The 19,264-nt window shown below is 46.3% G+C and overlaps 1 protein-coding gene across 1 annotated transcript in view; it reads left to right on the top strand.

Annotated features, from left to right (window-relative positions):
- Positions 1-4,372: 4,372 nt before the first annotated feature.
- palm1b (paralemmin 1b) overlaps positions 4,373-19,264 on the top strand; it is a 23,875-nt gene continuing 8,983 nt past the window's right edge. The window contains exons 1-3 of the mRNA XM_062397673.1: positions 4,373-4,757; positions 17,130-17,175; positions 18,201-18,281. Coding sequence (XP_062253657.1) covers positions 4,756-4,757; positions 17,130-17,175; positions 18,201-18,281 — 129 coding nt within the window. The 5' untranslated portion in view covers positions 4,373-4,755. The remainder of the gene's footprint in view (positions 4,758-17,129; positions 17,176-18,200; positions 18,282-19,264) is intronic.

Raw genomic sequence — 19,264 nt, 5'->3', positions numbered from 1 at the left:
CACGCTCTCTCACAACCGTCTGACCCACTTTTCACTCCTCACATCCCCACAGTTAAGATGCTGAGGGATATTTATGCTTTAAATATACCAACAAAAAAAAACACACAAATTTAGCCAAGTCTGCAAAGCTGCAGAGCAAAGCTGCCCGGTCACAAACAAAACGTTACACTTCATCAAATCTGCAAATAAAAAAAGCGTGCACGTATACCGAAGCTTGCACGAGTGTTCATCCCAACGAGCAAAAAAATGAAGTATGAAATTAAAGAAAAGACAGTCTCCTCGTTAATCCAGTCTGAATCAGTCGGCCTGGGAGCGTCCATGTAATGAGGAAATCAAAGCTCTGTGCTCGGGCCTGGGATCCATCCCATTTCATATCAGCTGCGAGCAGAGGAGCTGAGACAAAGATTGCATTTGAATACAACTAAATGCGTCGCACTTTTTGGGGGGGTATTTCTTTTCCCGTGTAGGCATCACATCAGGAGAAGTGAACGAGGGTATTTGTTGAGCTGCAGAGACAGAAAAGCATGTAGCACAAGGAGGGAGGATGGGAATGAAACCAGTTAAGAAGAAAAGGGAGAAGATGAGAAGAAGAGAGGAGATGGATGTGGCGCTCAGACGAAATAATGATCAGAAGTGTGATGCACGAAGTATGACATGGATGCACGGGCGAGAATTAAAGAGGGATGATGGAACAAATGAAGGGGAAAGAAGAACATTGAGGCAAAAGGGACAAGAGAGGAAGGAGTAGGAGGAACAAACAAGGGTATGAGGAGACAAATGGATGGCACAAGGAGGGACGAGAGAAACGAAAGGGGGTTAGATATAAAGAGAAATGCAGGAGGGAATAAAAACAAGAGGCAATAACAAGGAAAGAGCAAGTGGGCGTTTAGATGTATGGACCGAACAGCAGGAGCCAAGGAGCATGTGTGTGAATGAAGGTGGGAAAAGCTAAACGGGGATGAATGGAAGAAATGAGAAACTGTAAGGAATCGGTAGAGAAAGAGATATATAAGCGAGAGAACCAAAGTGGCTGCATGAATGGGGGGGGGGGGGGGGGTAAAAGAGAGAAATAAAAGAGCTGCCACTCCGCTGTGACTCCCAGTCGGGTCCTGTGAATGGATCACTGGCTTCTCCACGATTCCCACTGACCTGCATAGCAGCAACCAATTAACACGTTGTCACATCCGAGGCCAACTTGATCCAGCACCGGGAGGTGGAGGCCGCTGATATCATGGTGATGGTGTGTGAGGGGGGGAGAGAGAGCGGAGGAAAGTAGAAATCTAACTCCATCAGTGTGGATGTTTGCGGTGGTGGTAGGTGTTTAACTAATGAGGCCGGCGCTCTGCACACTGCCGCCGCACGGCCCTCATTATTCGCCCCCCCCCCCCCGTGGATTTACAGCAGATGAAGTGATGTGCATTTATTCTGTGCATGTTTAAAAAAGATAAGGGGGGGGGGGGGGGGTTAAGAGAGCGGCATTTAAAGACGGGGTTCAGGAGGAGACCAAGCGTTTGGCCTTCCATTATTCATGTCTGGAGTCGCGGCAGTTATCCCGGGCGAGAAGGAGAGAACGTGCAGAGAGGAATGAGACAGAGGAGGAGGAAGAAGGACACAAGGAAAAGATGAGGGGACAGAGGAGGTGTGGAAGAGGTAAAAAAAAAGAGGGGCAGAGAGACACATTGTCTTCTGATGTACTTCAGTGAAACGGCTCATTGCAAGCACAGGAGTCTGCAGCTCCCACAAACACACACACCCCCCCCCACACACACACACACACAGACACAAGAGTGAATACAAAAACCATCTGCAGTCGCCCACAGACGCACGACTGACATGATAAAACCCACAGCGGCGGGCAGAGGCAGGTGAGCGAGCGGAGGAGGAGAGAGGGAGGACAAGAAGAAGAGAAACACTTGGCCCAACACACTGAGGGAATTCCTGCATGGAGGATACTCTTTATACTGCACCTCCTCCAGGCCTCCGTTTGCCTTTCAGCTCACCACTTTGAGCCCCCCCACCACCTCCCCCTGCTCCCCTTCTCTCTCTCTCTTATCCATTCACTTTCTCATCACCCCTTCCTCCCTCCCCTGCTAAGGATTTACATCCGCCTCCTCCTCCTCCAAATTCCGCTTGTCTTATTTTTCATTTTGGGTCATTTCTTTCCCCGGCGATGTTTATTCATGACGAGGTTCTGAGAGGGAGATAAGACGCCAAGTGCTGAGCTGGCCCCACGGGCTGAGAGGGCTCCGAGTCAGAGTGTGTGTGCACTGACTCACACAGACACACACACACACACACACACATCAAGAAAATGCCCAAATGGTTTCTGTGTGTGCCCACAGGAACCCACACAAGCGCATGCAGTGCTCAGAGGCGCTCGCACACATATGCTACACCTCCCACACACACACACACACACACACACACACACGCCATGTTTGGTTTCTCGTCACGTGTGGAACTGATGTGGTTTTTGTGCGTGAAACGACACAATTGTTATCAGATCGAAGCCGAGCTCGCTGCCAACCCTTTGCTGTTTGTTTGTCGAGGGAGGAAATCTTTTTTTTTATATGTCAGCACCAGAACATGCCTGACCCTCATCTGTCAGCAGTGCTTATCATGATATCATGGAACACACACCCCACGAGGGAGGCTGCGTTTCTTCTCCAAATCCTCCCTCCCCTCCCACGCGTTGCTTGTGTGTATTTTTTGCCTACTTGGGGCTTCTGTATTTGCGCTCGTGCACGTTTGCTGTTATAATGGCCAGAGGGACCGGGGAGATGGAAGTGGATTGTGATGTTCATGAAGGGAGCAGGAGACGCAGAGAAAAATGAGGTGTGTGTTTTCCCCGGGAGAGGCTTACAAAAATCCTTCTTGTTCACACTCGCTGGAATCCCCAATCTGCTCAGCCACTTCCTATTTTCCACAGCGTGCTTCTAAGTCTTGAGACAATACACACCCATCAGAAACAATGTCCGCTCCTTCTCCAAAACTCCTCCCGAACCCTGAGAAGCTGCAGGGCCGGAGCCGGAGCTTGGGGTTCTGGCACGGAGGCACCTGCCAGTTTGATCACAAAGGTTGAACTCTAATTCCACTCGCAGGTTTTAGTTCAGGTTCCACAGAGTTCAGGAGAGTCTGGATAGTTTGAATATCTGCTCCTTGTCTCCACAGTGATGAGGATGTGCAGTATGTGGACAACAGAAGGCCCCCCCCCCACACACACACACACGTTAACAGCTCAGGATGCATGCTATTGAGTTCGGATGAACACAATGAACTCACGTCGGAAACCTTTACGCTACACAACCCTAACACTTGTTTCCACAGCAACTGAATACGTCTTGAAACACCGCAGAGTGAAATCCAGTTGAGACGATTCTATTGTTTGCATTTGTTAACGACAACTCAACACTTAAAACTTCAATTTCACCTAATTCACACAATGGGGAAATTCAAGGTCCGGTGACCTGCCTGAGGAGGAATGAGGATCCAGGGATTTATGACTTTCTGGGTAGAAGACGACCTGCTTCTCCTGCTGAGCCGATATTATCCAAATCTAATTTACCTTTAAACCAGAGACATTCATGTGTGTTATTATATTGGTTTCACACACACACACACACACACACACACATGCACAAACTTATAAAACAAAGTCCTGGGATTTGGGCAGTAGAGTTGATTCAACATTGAGTCATTCATAAATCTAAGCACTTGTTCTTAGATCACCAGTGGATTTACAGATGCAGAGGATTCCTGGACCAAACAGAGAACATATCTGCAACACGAGCACCACCTGCTGGATGTCCAGTGCAGGTGCAACATATTTTTTTGCTTGATCTGAGGATGTGGGAGTGAAAAGATAAAGTAAAAATGATGTTACCTTAAGTATTTGTTTTTTACCGCTGTGATCAATTCAGTGTGTTTGAAATTGATTTAAAATCTTTCTATATAGGAGAGATAATACGAGCAGCCCAACAGTCTCAGAGGATATGTATGTAACAGGGTGAAATCCCTTGTTGACGCTGACCCTCTCCACCACTAGATGGGGGAGTGGGGCGGCAGAAGTGACACTATACGGTCCTTTCTCCTCGTGTGGTGGCTGCAGACCTGGATCTGGTCCCGGTCTATAAGGCTGCACGTATACACGCCGCTCCTCTCCTCCTGGAGCCCGGAGCAGACGGCCTGGTTCCCCGGCACACGTCACGCGATAAGGCCGGAGGGGAGCCAGCAGGCCCCCCGTTTGGAGAGGAGGACCCATATCTCAGTCAACGCGCGCAGCCAGGGCCCCATTATCTCCAGCGTGCAGGGAGGCGTACCCCCCCCCCCCACACACACACACACACACACACACTCTCTCTCTCTGCACTCTCTCCCTCTCACCCACTGTACTGATCACAACCTGCCTTCAGACGACGCCCCACGGCCCGTGATAGATTTGCGCACCAGAGCGCGGCCGCAGCCACCGTGCGTATTTTTCTCGCGCCAGAAGGAAACCATCCTCGTTCGGTCTCCTCCTCTCGCTCTTGCCGGGCTGTGCGCACACGCTGCCCCGCGGCATCACCTCAGCATTACCAGGCAGGCTGCCTCTCAGAGGAGGAGGAAGAAGCAGCAGCAGTAGAGGAGGAGGAGGAGGAAGAGGAGGAGGAGGAGGAGGAGGAAGGGGTGGCAGAATACTCCGAATTGACGCTCAAATAAACAAGACGACAGACAGCCTGGTTTTGGGAGACGTCGGCGGCGGGGAAGCGAATCTGCATGTGAGTAAAGTCGTGATTCGCTGTGTTTTCCAGTGGCTGAGCCGCTTTTTGGGGGATTTGTCCAGAGGCGCAATGTGTGTGCAGCTTCCCGGCGGCAGCAGCATCCTCTGGTGCGGGGCAGGCAGGGGATGGAATAGGGAGATGGAGGCAAGGGGGAACCAGAATAGAAATAAGAAAACCTATAGATGCCATCTGTGGACGCGCTCACTGTGAACACCCTGCCATGATCGCTTGCGTCATTGCGAGGTTACAACTCCGAGGAGGCGCAGCATCCTCCGAGGGACACGCTCAGAAATAACACGCTGCTTTTTTTGGAGGGTATCATAGAATAAAAAATGGCTGCAGGTTTATTATGTCATGTCAACATCCTCCAGTCCATCGCACGGGCTCCGGGGCCGCTGCACCGAGCCGTGCGCTGCAGCCCGGACGACAGGTGGATCTGGATGACATGTTTACGCGTATGATGATCCATCTTGTATCATCGATCTGTTTTTTGCGAGCCCAGGGTTTCTCAGGATGTCTGAATGTTCCAGTGGCGCCACCGCTGCTGCACGGCTGTGATAGAGAGAGAGAGAGAGATAGAGAGAGGAGGGAGAGGAGGGAGATGCGGCCGCCTGGCTATGCAGGAGCCGGGAGGAAGAGGAGGGTACGACAGGGTGTTCTGGTGCTGTGATGTGAGCAGTCTGCTCCAACATGGCGCGCATGAGCTGATAAACCTTGGCCATTACATACTGCTGTCTGGAATTTACACTGTGCAGTGGGCCGGGCACGCTGGGTTTAGTGTGAGACCTTCATCAGACTGGTTTGAAACCATATGACTCGCTGCTGGCCACTGGTGATGGAGTCTGCTCCCTCTCTCCTCCACCCTCTCAGAATATCACGTAGGCTTGTGTTTATGTTGTGGAGCTATTTCCCTCTTGTGGTGATGCAATGCTGTTTGATCACAGCAGGTTACCAGCACACAAAGAGTGTGTTGATGTTTGGTCCGGTGTCCATTGTGTCTCTCCAGGTTATTTTGTTTCTGTCCTGTGAGCCGGTGTCACTGTGTAATAGACAACACCTCTGTTTACAAGACCACAGCATAGTGTCCACAAACATGACACACCCATTATAGTTGAACTGGTGGGAGTCCCTCGAAAGGATGCAGCCAGCCAGAGGGACCTGTTAGATTCCTGGAAATGCTTCAGGCACGATAAGTGAAGTGAAAGTTATCGACTCTAAGGTGCGACAAGCTGGAGACACATGGCTCCTGGATCATAACCTCAGTAATGATGGATGACTGGGTTTAGTGGCAGGTGCTTATATATGTGACCCTTGAGCAGACTGTATCAAAGATCTGTTGGAAATAAGATGACCACTGACGAGTTCTTTTAGTTTAAATGAGAAAATACAAATCAAACCATCAAAAGGTTGAAGAATGAACTTACCAGAGGCACATATTTACTGCTGTTTACCGTTTGTTCTGTCATTTTTGGCACGTGTGTGTCTGTGTGTGAGACATGTCAAATCCACCATATAGGCCTCGGCCCGGCCTTGTGCGACCTGAGGGTCTATATCCGCTCGGCTGCTCTGTGTTGTGTCAGCAACTCGCTCTGGAGCTGGATCATCATCCGGCATCAGGACTCTGGACAGCCACATGTCTGTGTGTGGGGGTTTTGTGTGCTTGTATGAATAAGTGTGTGTATCTGTTTGTTTGAATATGTGCAGCCTTTTGTGTGTTGTAGTATGTTTAAGCATTGCCAACTGACACAAAAAGACAGATAGCATGCACGTGTATGTGTGTGTGTATCTGTGTGTGTGTGTTGACTGTCTCCTGGTCTGGCGTGCCGGGCACTGGGATGGATCTGCCTTCACCAGTTTAGATAAAGCTAAATGTGCTGGTAAGCAGAAGGTCACTCATTCCTAATCTCGGACTGTCAGTGAAAAATGTGAGTGAGTAAAACTCTTTACGTCCGACTACATTCAAAGTGCTCCTCAGTAAACGCTCTGAACTCCAGGACTGTGACAACACGCTGAGCCGCTCCTTGAAGTGAAAGTGTGTGTCTGTGTCGCTAAAAGCAGCACAGACACACACACAGCCCTGATAAACACACTTAAAATAGGCAAAGGACGTCCAAGTGACATGAGAGTGTCGCTGCTGATAACCAGGCGAAAAAGAGCTGCTTTGGCACAAATCCATCTCTCCAGCAATCTGCAGGTCAAGTCACACCAACGACACATTATTAAAGTGGCTCTAATCCATTCGTATTAATGGATCACATGACTCATTGTATGAAGGACTCTTTTAAATCCGCAAAGGACACACAAATGGCACATCCCAAGTTCCCTTATGGAACCACATTTAGATTTAAATGTTGCGGGGGGAAAAGCTTTATCCTGCATTGTTAAAGAAAGTTGTAGTTAAGATTCCTGGATCCACCTCGTGATCCGTATCTACACCAAAATGTCATGAGTCCTCTCCTGAGCCATGCAGCATCTTGCCACCAAGTTTCATGGGAAATCCATTGAGGTGTTTTTGCGTAACTCTGCTAGCTAACAGACAAACGCAGACACAAACTTGTTATCACCTAACTTTGCGTGTCCCCTCTTTACAGCATCTCTCATTTCTTAAGTTTTGCAGATCACAACTTTACCATCATTGTCAACGTGTAGCTGCTTGAAGCCAGATATTTCTTCTGTAGGTGTTAGCGGACACATTCATGTTTACTCCCGATGTTTCTCTGTAGCTGCTGATTGTGTGAATAGGCAGCAGTTTGTCAAAGGTTAAAGGTTAAAGCTAAATCCTGTAGTATTTTTAAGTTTAACATAGCAGAAATACTGCTACTGCACCGAGGCAACATTTCAGTGGCACAACCGGGCAATACAACATGATAACCAGAGGACAGCCGACCTCCTCATGGGTTCACATCCTGCCCACGAGTGATGGATAGTGCTAATTACCCTCACCGACCTCGCCGTCATTAAGGAACCATTTCTGCCTCGGTTATAAAACCAGACCAGTAAGCCAACCCCTGGAAAATGAAGGCTGTGCATTACAGTTACACATGCTGGAAGATGGTATTGCTGGGTGGAAGAGGAAGTGGAAGTAAGAGCTTTGCTTAGCGAGTGTAGCGATAAGGAGGAACATGGTGGCTCTGAGACGTGAGATATTATTAGATTACGTGATGCACTCCACCCTGCCCTTTTTCTGTCTCTGTCTTTCTCTCTTTCTATGAATCTCTTCCGTCTCTCTACCTCCTGGGTAGTCACTTTTTCTTTCCATCTCTCATTACATCCCTTCCTTCTTAACCGCTTCGTCATGACAGATAAGGCAGAAGAGGATTTGTTTTTTTCACTCTCTTCCCAGCAGATCGTCTGTCTTCACACAAATTGTCATTTTTAGCCCATAAGTCTCTTTAATCTCAGAGGGAGATGTGCTCGGCAGCAGCACGTTTGTTCATTTGTGTGTCTGTGTGTGCGTGTCTGTGTGTGTGTTGGGCCCCTCCCTAAACTCACATATACCCACACTCATATGACGATCATCTGTGCTGTTGCAGAAATGATATCAATAGCACTATTGATAAGCAGCAGAGAGGAATAATCCATCTGTTTTGCACTGTAGATAACCTCTCACACACACACACACACACACAGACACACACATCTGGCTTAAGGGAGCGAAGGAGAAGGAATCGTGTCCCTGTTGTAAAAGAAATACATACAGTATTCTTTTCAAATCCCAGAGGAGGCTGGACAAACACACTGAGCCTAAACAATTGCTCGACCCTCTTGAGAGCATTGAGTGGGGATTGGGATCTTGCCATGAGGGGAGGCACCTATGTGGCCCTAATGGTTCCTGTGTTAATGTACCGAGGCCGCTCCAATAATGCAACTGTGTAGGCTTCCTATTCCTACATCCGGATATATGGAGTTTAGCTGATTGACCAGGAGGTAGAGACCACACGGGGCATAAGAGACTCCACAACGGAGACGCACATGAAAAGCAGTGGTGTCAGCAGGTGATGCTAATGCTCTTACTTTGCTTTTGCACCATGAAGCAGTCTGATGATTAGAACTATCGGCCTTCTCTCCTCTCCTCTCCTCCACCAACGATCAGGTGACGGGTTTTTCTAAAGTGCGATCCAGGCCAGGACATTTAGGGGATTCACTCAAGTTGTTTTATAGCATTGGCTACACTTAACATTCAAATGGAGGCCGGCGAGAACACCCCCTACAAAGGAGACATTGTAAAAACCCAGCCGCTCTGTCTGGAGCAGATTCAAGACTCAGCTCTTTTGTCGAGGTTCCCGGTCGTGGAGCCGTTTGTTTTTGCTGCGAATCTGAGAGACAACCAGCAGAGTGAAGGGCCCGGGTGTAAAGGTTCCTCTAACGGCTGCTGGAAGCTCGCTCCACAAACGATCCACCGTGAGCTGTGTCACGCTTTTGTTTGTGCGGCTGCGACTAAGAATTGTGTTTCATTCTTACGTAATCTGCAAGCTGTTATCTTGAATCGCTGTTTATTTGTTTTGTCTCAAACAAACAGATTCAAACTGCTTGTGTCAGTCCAACCAGTAAGATGTCAGTCATCTGGCAAGAAAAGCATCAAATCTGCACATTTGAAAAAGCTGGAATATGCTTATTTGGCAGATTTACTTTAAAAATAATATATTTCAATTCAATCCAGTGATCAAAACCGTTATTTACTAATACTAATACTTTATAATACTTGTGCAGTGCCTGTTTTGAACCTGCCATGATTGGAATGGGCAGCTTGTTTCAGTGGCACCAAAGACGCTATGCATTCCACAAACCGAACTATGGAAACACTGGAGATCGATAAGATGGGATCAGAGCTGTGGACTCATTCGCTGCAAAGACCACGACAGCCACAGATCTGCAGTGTAAAGCTTTACTGTAGCAGAAGTAACAAAGGTCGAGTGAGGTCAAGTGGAGAAATGTGGTCATAAGGTGAATCTGTGAGGAGGCATCCAGTGAGAAGAGACTCAGGGCGAGGACGTCTTTGAGGAGACTCACAAGAGGCTCAGCGATCGGTCTGGCCACTTTCTGAAACGGATAAGTCAAGACATGCCGATATGAGAAAGTTGGAAAGATTTGATTGAATAAATGAGTGGAATATTATGAATGACTGACCTGTTTCCCCCGTGTCTGAACAATTATCGCATCTCAACCCGCACTATAGCCGCTTTGAGACACTGAACTCCACAGCTGAATGTTCGGTCCTCCTGGTATAAAGTCCGTAGAAGTCCAGGAGAACCCAATGTGTCTCCTGCCTTTGACTGAGGTGGTTTGAAACAATTATAAACACGTTTGTATTTTTGTTCTGAGACTACTGCAGCTTTTAAACTGGCCGCTCTGGAAGATCTCCTGAGAAAATGGTCAACATGGTGCGGGGGGGGAATTATAATGCATAAGAAAGCACTGGTTGTAGACGTCAATAAACATTCGGAGCTCATCGGCCATAGGATAAAGATGAATTCACCTCTTGGGGGCAATGGCCAATATTTTGGGGCTTCTAGTGTAGACAGCAGGTATCTGGGCCAAGACTCCTTCCTCTGTTCCCTGTAAACAGTTTACAGTGCGACAAGTTCCCATGAATCAAACGTTTAAGGCCCAGACAACATTTAGACTTATCTCTAATAACAGCTGTCTGCGTATGAATGCTGATACATTAAAAGAGCTGATGCATTTATAGCCTCTTTTGCTCTGCAACCAAACCCTGTTCAAACCTGGTCAAACTAGAACTAGAAAAGGAAGGCAGAAGGCTTCCGGCTTCAAAATCTTATCCCTCGCCGACCGATTCTCCGTATTCACAAGAAGAATCTGTTCATGGAGATTAAAGGAGAAGTGCAAAGGTTGCCTCTTCTCCAGCTGCGCGGCTGTGGATTTACAAATCAGACATAGTCCAGGTCAGTTCAGTGAACGTGGTGCTAGAGTCAGCCCGTTGAAGCAGTTGGACGATGCATTGTGTGGCGTCAGAGGAGATTTGTCAAGTTCCAAAAATAATGCAGCGGTGTCACCAACAGGGTCTGAAGTCAGAAACCTTTCGGGTTGGGGTTACACTTAAGAGATGTGAGAGATGTGAGAGATGTGAGAGTTTTCCCGGCAGGGAGGGGTCTAATCACAATATGGTGTGTATTGGCATTCTGGATAATCTATGGTCTAATCCTCCTGGAGCTTCACTGATGTTCAGAACTAAAGGATATTTCAGTCTCTGCTTCTTTACTCTGTCCCCGTACGTTATGTCAGAGCATCGCTAATTCACAGGGGGCTTTTATTTATTTGTCTCAGCCTTGGTTTAAAAAACAACAACAACAACAACATATTCAAGATACCAGCTCATTAGCTCGGGGCCAATTGGAACAAATTGAAAAGTCAAATCAGACTCTCTGTCTTGCCTGACCTTCTCCCTGACGCCCACGTGTCTGTGGGAAGCTTCACATTTGTCCTCTCGACAGAGATGTCACCCAGCGTCTCACCCTCGTCTGTCCTGACAGGGCTGTTATTTGTGGGGCGACCTCTGGGGGGGGGGGCCCTTAGACCCCTGGAATACTAACATGTGACCTCAGCGGACTTCCTTCGGTTTTTATTGGCACCGCACTGTTGATGTTGGGCATAATTTGTGTTGTGCTTCGGAGTAGAAGTCGCTGAGCTGCCTGTGTGGTGGAGGAGGAGGGGGGGGGGGGTCGTGGCCTTGCATGCCGGCCTGGGATGAGTGTGCGTGTGTGTCTGGGTGAATGTGTGTGTGTGTGGCCGGAGCAGATAGGGAGGGGGGGGGGGGGGGGGAAGTATTGTTGTGCCTATGCTCTTTTGGCCTGAAGGAAGGAAGCCGTGGAAGTGGGGAGTAGAGAGAAGGAGAGAGAAGTGCCACTCCAGCCCGGCGAGTGTGAAGGGGATTCGGGATTAGTTTCCTTTTCCAGAGTCGCTGCGTTTTTGAAATGTAGGGCCCGGGTCATTAAGCTCAAGAGTCAGTTTCATAGTCATCTTTCTCCCTGAAGAGGCTGACGTTTCTGTGCCAGACAGTGCTATCCGTGTGTGTGTGTGTGTGCGCGCTATCTAATCCAAGAATAGCTAGAAATCAACACCTTACCTTAGTCACATCTGGAGTGTTTCTAGATTTTAATTAGTAATAAATTGTGAATTGTCACTATGTTTGTCCTCTACCTCGTTTTTTCTACTTCTCCATTATATTAATAGGAGTTTGTTTGTGATTTGTGAGTGTGAGTGTGAGTGTATGTGTGTGCGTGTGTGTGTGTGTGTGTATGTGCCTTCATCACATCTCGTATATTTCTGGATTCAAACAGTAATGATGTCATTTCTCCACCTCCCCATTAGATGGTGGTTTTTTGTGAGTGTGCTGATGAGTTTCATTGCGGCTGCACAGTTTCCATCAAACGCTTCTAAATGAACACCTGAGTGAACACATTTCCTTTTCAGAAGACACTCATGAGGTTATTAGAAGGCGTTTGCCATCATCATAGAACTGGGGCCATTAGAGGATATTTTTCTCATTTATTGGTTGTTTCTGTGAAATGCAGCTGCTGTGAGAGAGCATCCATTATGAACATAAGTCATCTCTCCGTTCATCTCTCTTTTCTCCTCCACTTCAGGCTTCGTGACAAACCCGTCGCTCGAGCCGATCTCACTCTCTGGTTTCTGAATGGTTAGCAAGAATTTCGCTTATGGGTCAACAAGCCTCAGAATTCCTTTCAGTGTGGTTCACAGACATTTCCGATCAGAGATCTCTTTCGGTACTGAGATCCATATAAAACACAGCAGTGATTGAGTTACACTAGAGCCAGACCCCGTTTATCGAACGATAATAAGCCAATATCTGCCTTTTATGGACGTATCAGTATCTGCGTTTCTGTTTCTCCATATGGAAAGATGTGCATTCATGTCCATATTCTAGAGATTTGATTGCTTGGGTTTGGCTTCACTGGTACAGTTCCCATTCTAAACCTGGCTGTTTGGAATGGACTGTTTGTCTGACCTGTGGTGATTGATATGTGTGGATCAGAGACCATCTTCAGGACTCAGGATCAGAACCACGATGCATCAGTGTCCATTCCAGATTGTTTGTGGTGTCAGTTTAAGGTAATCCTAGATTAGTGGTGATGAGACTCGGTGTAATCTGCCACTCCCGACACACTGAGTCTCCTGTAGTTTGTCTACTCTCATGCACAGTACACATCAGTGCAGCGTCCTCCCAGACTGTGTAACATTAATAATTAATGCAGTGTTAACAGACTTTTTAGATCATATTGGTTCCTCAAAAAACTACCTTAAAAGGTTTCTAAAGTATTCAGCCAACTCACTGTAAGGAAACCCTTATCGTCTCACCTTGGAGAGTAGAGTCGTAAATCCAAACTTCGACATCCAACATCCAAGCTCAGCAGGTTTGTTATACATTTAGCACCACAGGCCTTTAAGTAATCACTTTTAGGGCTTTTCAGTGCAGATAGAGAGTGTGTGTGTGTGTGTGTGTGTAAACTGCTGGTGCCAGAGGACCAGGAGCACAATGCTATTAGAGGAGGATGCTGGTGCGCTGTGCAGTGCAGTTAATGTGTTCCTGGAAATGCTACAGGAACAGTGCACTCAGCAGGGAATAAGGGCCGGTCATTAGTCGGTTTCCCCCGACTCTACACCTGACGTGCTGTCAAAAACATCCATGAGTTTAGGAAGTATTGGTCTTTTGTCTGTCTGACGGCTAAGAGCACCGAGCCTCAAGGTCCTGTCTCACTCTATTCCATCATATTCCTATGTCTCTGCTGTTCTGTTTGTGAGCGACTGCCCTCCTCTCTGGATGTCTTCCCTTCCCGGTCATACATGTAATTGTAATGTAATTAACTACGCTGCAAAGATGCTTGTCGATGTGTCTGCTTTCCTTTCCCCGTGTGTGTCCATCATTAATGAGAGGTGGCTGGACTAACTCGCTTTCTGCACAACTTGCACAATGAAGGCCGGTTGCTCAGTTGTCGTCACTGAAATTATAAAAGAAAACTAAAATATTTTTAAGTTAGATTTAATTGCATCTGGCAAATAAAAAGCTATAGCTCAGAATTTAAATATACTGTATATATTTAATTTAATTACCTCCGCCAAGGAAAAACTGGGGCGTGACCCAAAGAGGCACCCGTTGAATTTAAGTGTTGACCCAGGATTTGTTTTCCTTACCATCGTTCAACATTGTTGTTGATTCCTCATCTTCAAAATAATATTTCTGAGTGTGTGTAATTTGTTGCAGATCCAAATTGAAACCAGGATCTGTATTGAATTTAAATGTGGTTTAATAAGGGGATTGTTGGGCCTTGGCGGAGTTTCGCAACATTAGTGCACTTGAGTGATATTGTACTCATGTTGTGTTTGATAAGCACTCACTGACCTGATGACTATGTTTCATTTTTGTTTAGGAAAATACAAGTTAATGGTTAAGTTTTCATCTACGTTTGCTCGTGAGTTAGCTGCATTACACAACTACTGGACTGATTACCACAAAACCTAGAGAAAGGATGCGATATGGGTCGGGGGAGAACCTATAGAATTTTGGCAGAGCTCCAGATCAGGGGCGGATCTAGGATATGGCGAGATGGGGCGTTAGCCTTGCTGGATGTATGTGCTTTCCCCCTTCTAGTTAAATTATACATTTTTTCTTACGCTTTGACATTTCCAGTCAGACGAGGGTCCTGTGTCTAAGCTCAGTTCTTCTTCTTCTGGTTTAGTTGGGAGTTCTTTGTCTTTGACCGTTGACAAAGCAGGTTTCACAGCTGATTTCTCTTCCAGAGGTGATCGACATTAATGAGAAAACATGTAACCTGCTCCATCGGTACCTCCTCTCTCCTGGGAGCTTTCTCCTCTGTGCTCATGCTCAGGGTGACCTCTCCCGGGTCAGAATGGTCAGTCTTTCAATAACAGCAGAATTCAGCCGGAGCTCCCAGACCTGATGAAATGATCCAGATGAGCTTCCAGATGCACAGAGTGCGAGCTGCTATGCTTCCATGTTAACCCGAGGGCTGGGAGGGGAAGGAGCTACAGGGAGAAAACAGCCTATAAAACACTGTCAGCCCACAATTACAACACAAAATAACGTCTTCACAAAATAATGAACTTTTGAAATCAAGTTAATTTAGTTATTAGTTGATTTATTTGACTTTTAAGTAGACATACTCATCTTAGTTAAAGTTGTTCATCTCCAGAAACAGTCTTTGTGTTTGTGCTCGATCAGTGGGAACGGAGAGAATGAGAAAGAATGCAATCTGTGTATGTACAGTATGTGTGTTTATGTGTGCTCTCGATCAGATGATTGTGGTTTCCTTTTTTTTTCCCCACACGGGCTCCATGTGATGGCGATGTGAAAGAGAGGGAGTGTGAGTGTGTGTGTGTGTGTGTCTGTGCATGCAGAAAAGCCAGATATGTTCACAGGAACTCTGCTCAATATAATAGACCCCTGAGGTTTCCTGTCAGTGCGACAGCTTCATCGGTTGGACGGTGACTAACAAGCATGAAACCAGACGTACGCTCATCTAGGTCCTGAGAGGAGCTGGTGCTGTTGGACTGCATGTCTGGGAGCAATCACACCGAACCCTACAGCAACAGTGAGAGAGAAGGAATGAGGTCCATTGAAATGCTGAGTTTTTTTTTATTCTCATTCTTCTCACAATTCCAGCTTTGTGAGAAATGATGCAAGCAAATTCAAATGGTGACCGTGGGAGTCCTGGACGCTCATCAGAGGCGGTGACACAATCACACAAGTTCAACACAATGTGCTGGCAGTGGAGAGGCGTGGGCGGAGAGTGATGCCGAGATGTTTTGTCATAGTAGTTTTTTGAAGGGCTTGGACCAGTGTGTGTATGTGTCGTGATGCAGAGTCAGCTCAGGCTGGAAAAGGCAAAACTGTGTCGTGTGTTTTTAAAGACAGATGGTAGAGTTAGGAGCTGGACGATAAACAACGTGTGACTCTGAGTCAGTGGCGTCTGACATTTTGTTATCAAACATGTGCTTTTGTAAAGAAGTGACTATTAAGTGTCATCACTTCAGGGTTCACATTGATTTGAAGGTCATCCTATAGTCAATTAAGAGTCTCCAATTAACGTAACCCCATCGTCATGTCTTTGGAGTCTGGAGGAAGCTCCCCCCCATGAGGTCATCCATTTGTCTTAAATGTAAACTTGTGATGTCATAACATGGATGGCAATTATAGCCAATATCGACTCATCTGTTTTTGGTTATTGATTAGTCTTTTAGCCCACAACAATGTGGCAAATGTCCATCATATGGACCCGATGTCTCCCAAGGTTCGGTTTTGGCCAACCACAAGTCTAAAGATATTCAATTACAGTGATTTTAAATCTAATTTGAATACCTGCCACTTTTGTGCTTGACAACAAACTTAGAGTTTTTGATCAAACAAAGGTTATCAGCCCAGTTTCCATGTGAGAACTGTATCTGATATCTTGGAGAAATGAAAGATCATCTGCACAGTTGAACAGTTGTCAGATACAAACAGCTTCTTTTTTTATATCATCAGACCACAGCTTTTTTTTTTTGTCAGCTGACAAATCTCATGCTTAGTGGCAAAAGGTTGCATACTGTACATACTGCAGTGTCATGCAGTGCATTACACTGTGAGTACACTGTTAAGATCACACAGCTCTGTGGAAAGAGGCTGTGTTGAGCCCTTTGCACATACTGTTCTACACAACGTTAGTGAAAAATGGCCAAAATTCATCTTTTAAAGAATTTCATGGATTCTTACTTGTGACATGCCCCCCCCCCCCCCCCCCTCCCCCGCAAAATATCCCAGAAATCGTCTCAGAAGTTTTTGCGTAATCCTACAAACTAACAGAGGTTAATATCTACATCTCATCTGATGTTTGACGTGGTCCTGTCATGAGCAAGCTAAGCACCCTCAGAAAAGAAAAGGAAACTGGATGTAGGATATATGGCTCTTTTGCGGGGGGGGGGAGTATGATTCAGTCATACTAACAGTCGCAGTCCTTTCCCTCCTGGCCTCAGCTCCGCTTCCGTCCATCCTCCATCCCGGAGCTCTGGGTCTGGAACCCATTAGGGCAGGAATCTCCAGCAGCGCCCAGCTAGCACATTTAGCACGCCCTCGGCCTCAGTGACAGGAGAAGAGACACTGTGCCTTCCTTCAGTGCCCACAGACAGATATTTAACCTCAGTCACTGGGAAGTGGTTGGAAGGTAAACGGCCGGTGAATGAACGTTACGGCTGAGAAGGGTTGGGTGTCACTTTGTGTAATATCAGATCAGATGTTGGTTTTCATGTGTGGTTGTAACCTCTCCCTCTCTCTCTCTCCCTCCCTCCCTCTCTCTCCCTCCCTCTCTCTCCCCCCTCTCTCTCCCTCTCCATCAGGATGGCTGATGAAGTGTCCCAAGAGGAAAGAATCCAGGCCATCTCTGTAAGTTAGTTCTACTCACACTGTCTCTTCTTCTTGATAATCTCTCATACACACACATACACAAACACACACAGACACACACATACAGGGGCCACATCAGGCCACGCTGCTCAGTGTACAAACAACACATCATATCTGCTTGTCAGGATCTGACTGCGCGTCCTAATGGCTCAACCTTTTAGATCCCATCTCTTTCACCCATTAGCGGACATCTAAAGCTAATGCAGTAGCTCGATGCCTTTTTTTTTTCTCTGTCCTTGTGTCTCTCAGTGCGTCTCCTCCTCCCTTTGGTCTCCATCAGTCGGTCTTTAGTACTTTAAGCCTCTTATTTGTCTGTGTTCTCTGACAAAATATCCATTCTCTTTCCAGAATACTTAGATATATTGTGTTAGAGGAAATAAGAGACAATTTTTCTACAATATGTGTCCAACAGTGACTAAAACACATTTGAATTTGGTTTGTTTTGAGTGGGCACAGGATAATAACTGTCTGTGGACTGGACAAATAAATACACAAAAATGTTTCGAAAACTTTCCCCTCTAGTTATAGATTGCTTTAAAAATGTGAAACCCGAAAATAAATTGAATCAAAGTGATTTACACTAATGTAGATGTACTTCATAACGTTCCACCACAGTGTGGAGACTTGTTGGGAAAGTATTTCTAAAAACAGCTTTTACCATCAGTATTATTACAGCAGCGTAAAAGTCGATATCAAAAAATGACTTCTTGTCAACATTCCAAATATTTTCTCCAGTTCACTTGTATTTGAACTGGAGCCTATGAATACACATTTATTGGAATACACCATCTGATATCTGTCTTTCCCTTTGCATTCACAATTACACCTGCAGCCATTCAAGTTTAGCATCTATTCATTAACACTAAAACCTTAGCAATGATTATAATGTTTCGATGCTTTCGGACATAAAATGTCAGAGTTTGGAATAACAACGCTCCTGATATTATTGTGTCCACTTCGTGCAGAGAACACAGAGTAATCATTGTGTATCTGTTCGGTATCAGGAGAAAAGGAAGAAGCAGACGGAGATCGAGAACAAGAGGAGGCAGCTGGATGATGACCGAAGGCAACTCCAGCATCTCAAGGTACACACACACCTCAGCATGCACACACACATTTAGCACATGGCCTATTTGTTCTACTACACTTATGAGAATGTTTATTTTTTAATTATGTTTGGAGAATACTCATCCGGTGCGCTTGTTTGCTGCTGTTCAGGAGGCAGCAGGTAAATTATTTAAGAGGACGCTTGCATTTTTCGCAGCCTTGTTGCACTTTGCAATGTCAGCGTTCGACTTGACCACAGAGGAGGTAAAAACCAAGTCACAGACTGGACCATGTGTTTACAGTCGGTATCTTGATCATAGTGTCGCTCCCGTCAAGCTGCTGCTGTGTCGTCAGCCGGTGTTAACTCAGCACGAAACAACAACAGTGTGATAAGAACTCACTTTTTCATGTGCCCCATGTCCCATCTGCTAACATGGAGGCTAAAAAAGTTTGAGACCAAAACTAATTGCCCCTGTCTGTAGCAGTAATCAGCCCAGTCTGCACATCACACTTAGTCTCACCAGGTCTCACTTCCTCCGTTCTTTCAAAACACCAACACCTTCCTTTGCCTCATGCTTTTTATGTGCTCACTTGTTTGGCAGAGAACACATGTTTCCAGTTTACCTGTTATTTCCACCTCGGGTCAGCACATGCTGACATCACTATATGAATCAGCTCCTGGGAAGAAATCCACCCACAGCTCCCTGCTCAAGTCCATGAATGAAGAACGATTAAGTGTTGTTTTTAATTTCACAGAGCTCCGGTTTAATTCGCAGCATCTCGAGAACTGTGCTCTATCGATCGCGGCTGTGCACTCTGAATCTGTAAGAAACACCAAGGGAGGCTGGGAAGTAGATGTTCTTAGCACCTTTCAGGTGGATGAGGAGGGAAGAGTAATAAAGGTTTGGTATTGACCGGATTGCTCAATGCAGCACTTGATTTACAGTATACACACAGTGTGAAGGGTGGGATGGACGGATAGAGGGAGAAGACTAATGTTTAAAAGCAGTCACTCTTTATC

This window comes from Platichthys flesus, chromosome 10 (assembly GCF_949316205.1).
Source record: "Platichthys flesus chromosome 10, fPlaFle2.1, whole genome shotgun sequence".
Taxonomy (NCBI): domain Eukaryota; kingdom Metazoa; phylum Chordata; class Actinopteri; order Pleuronectiformes; family Pleuronectidae; genus Platichthys; species Platichthys flesus.
The sequence above is the reverse complement of the archived record's forward strand: the minus strand, read 5'-3'. Positions and strand labels throughout refer to the sequence as shown.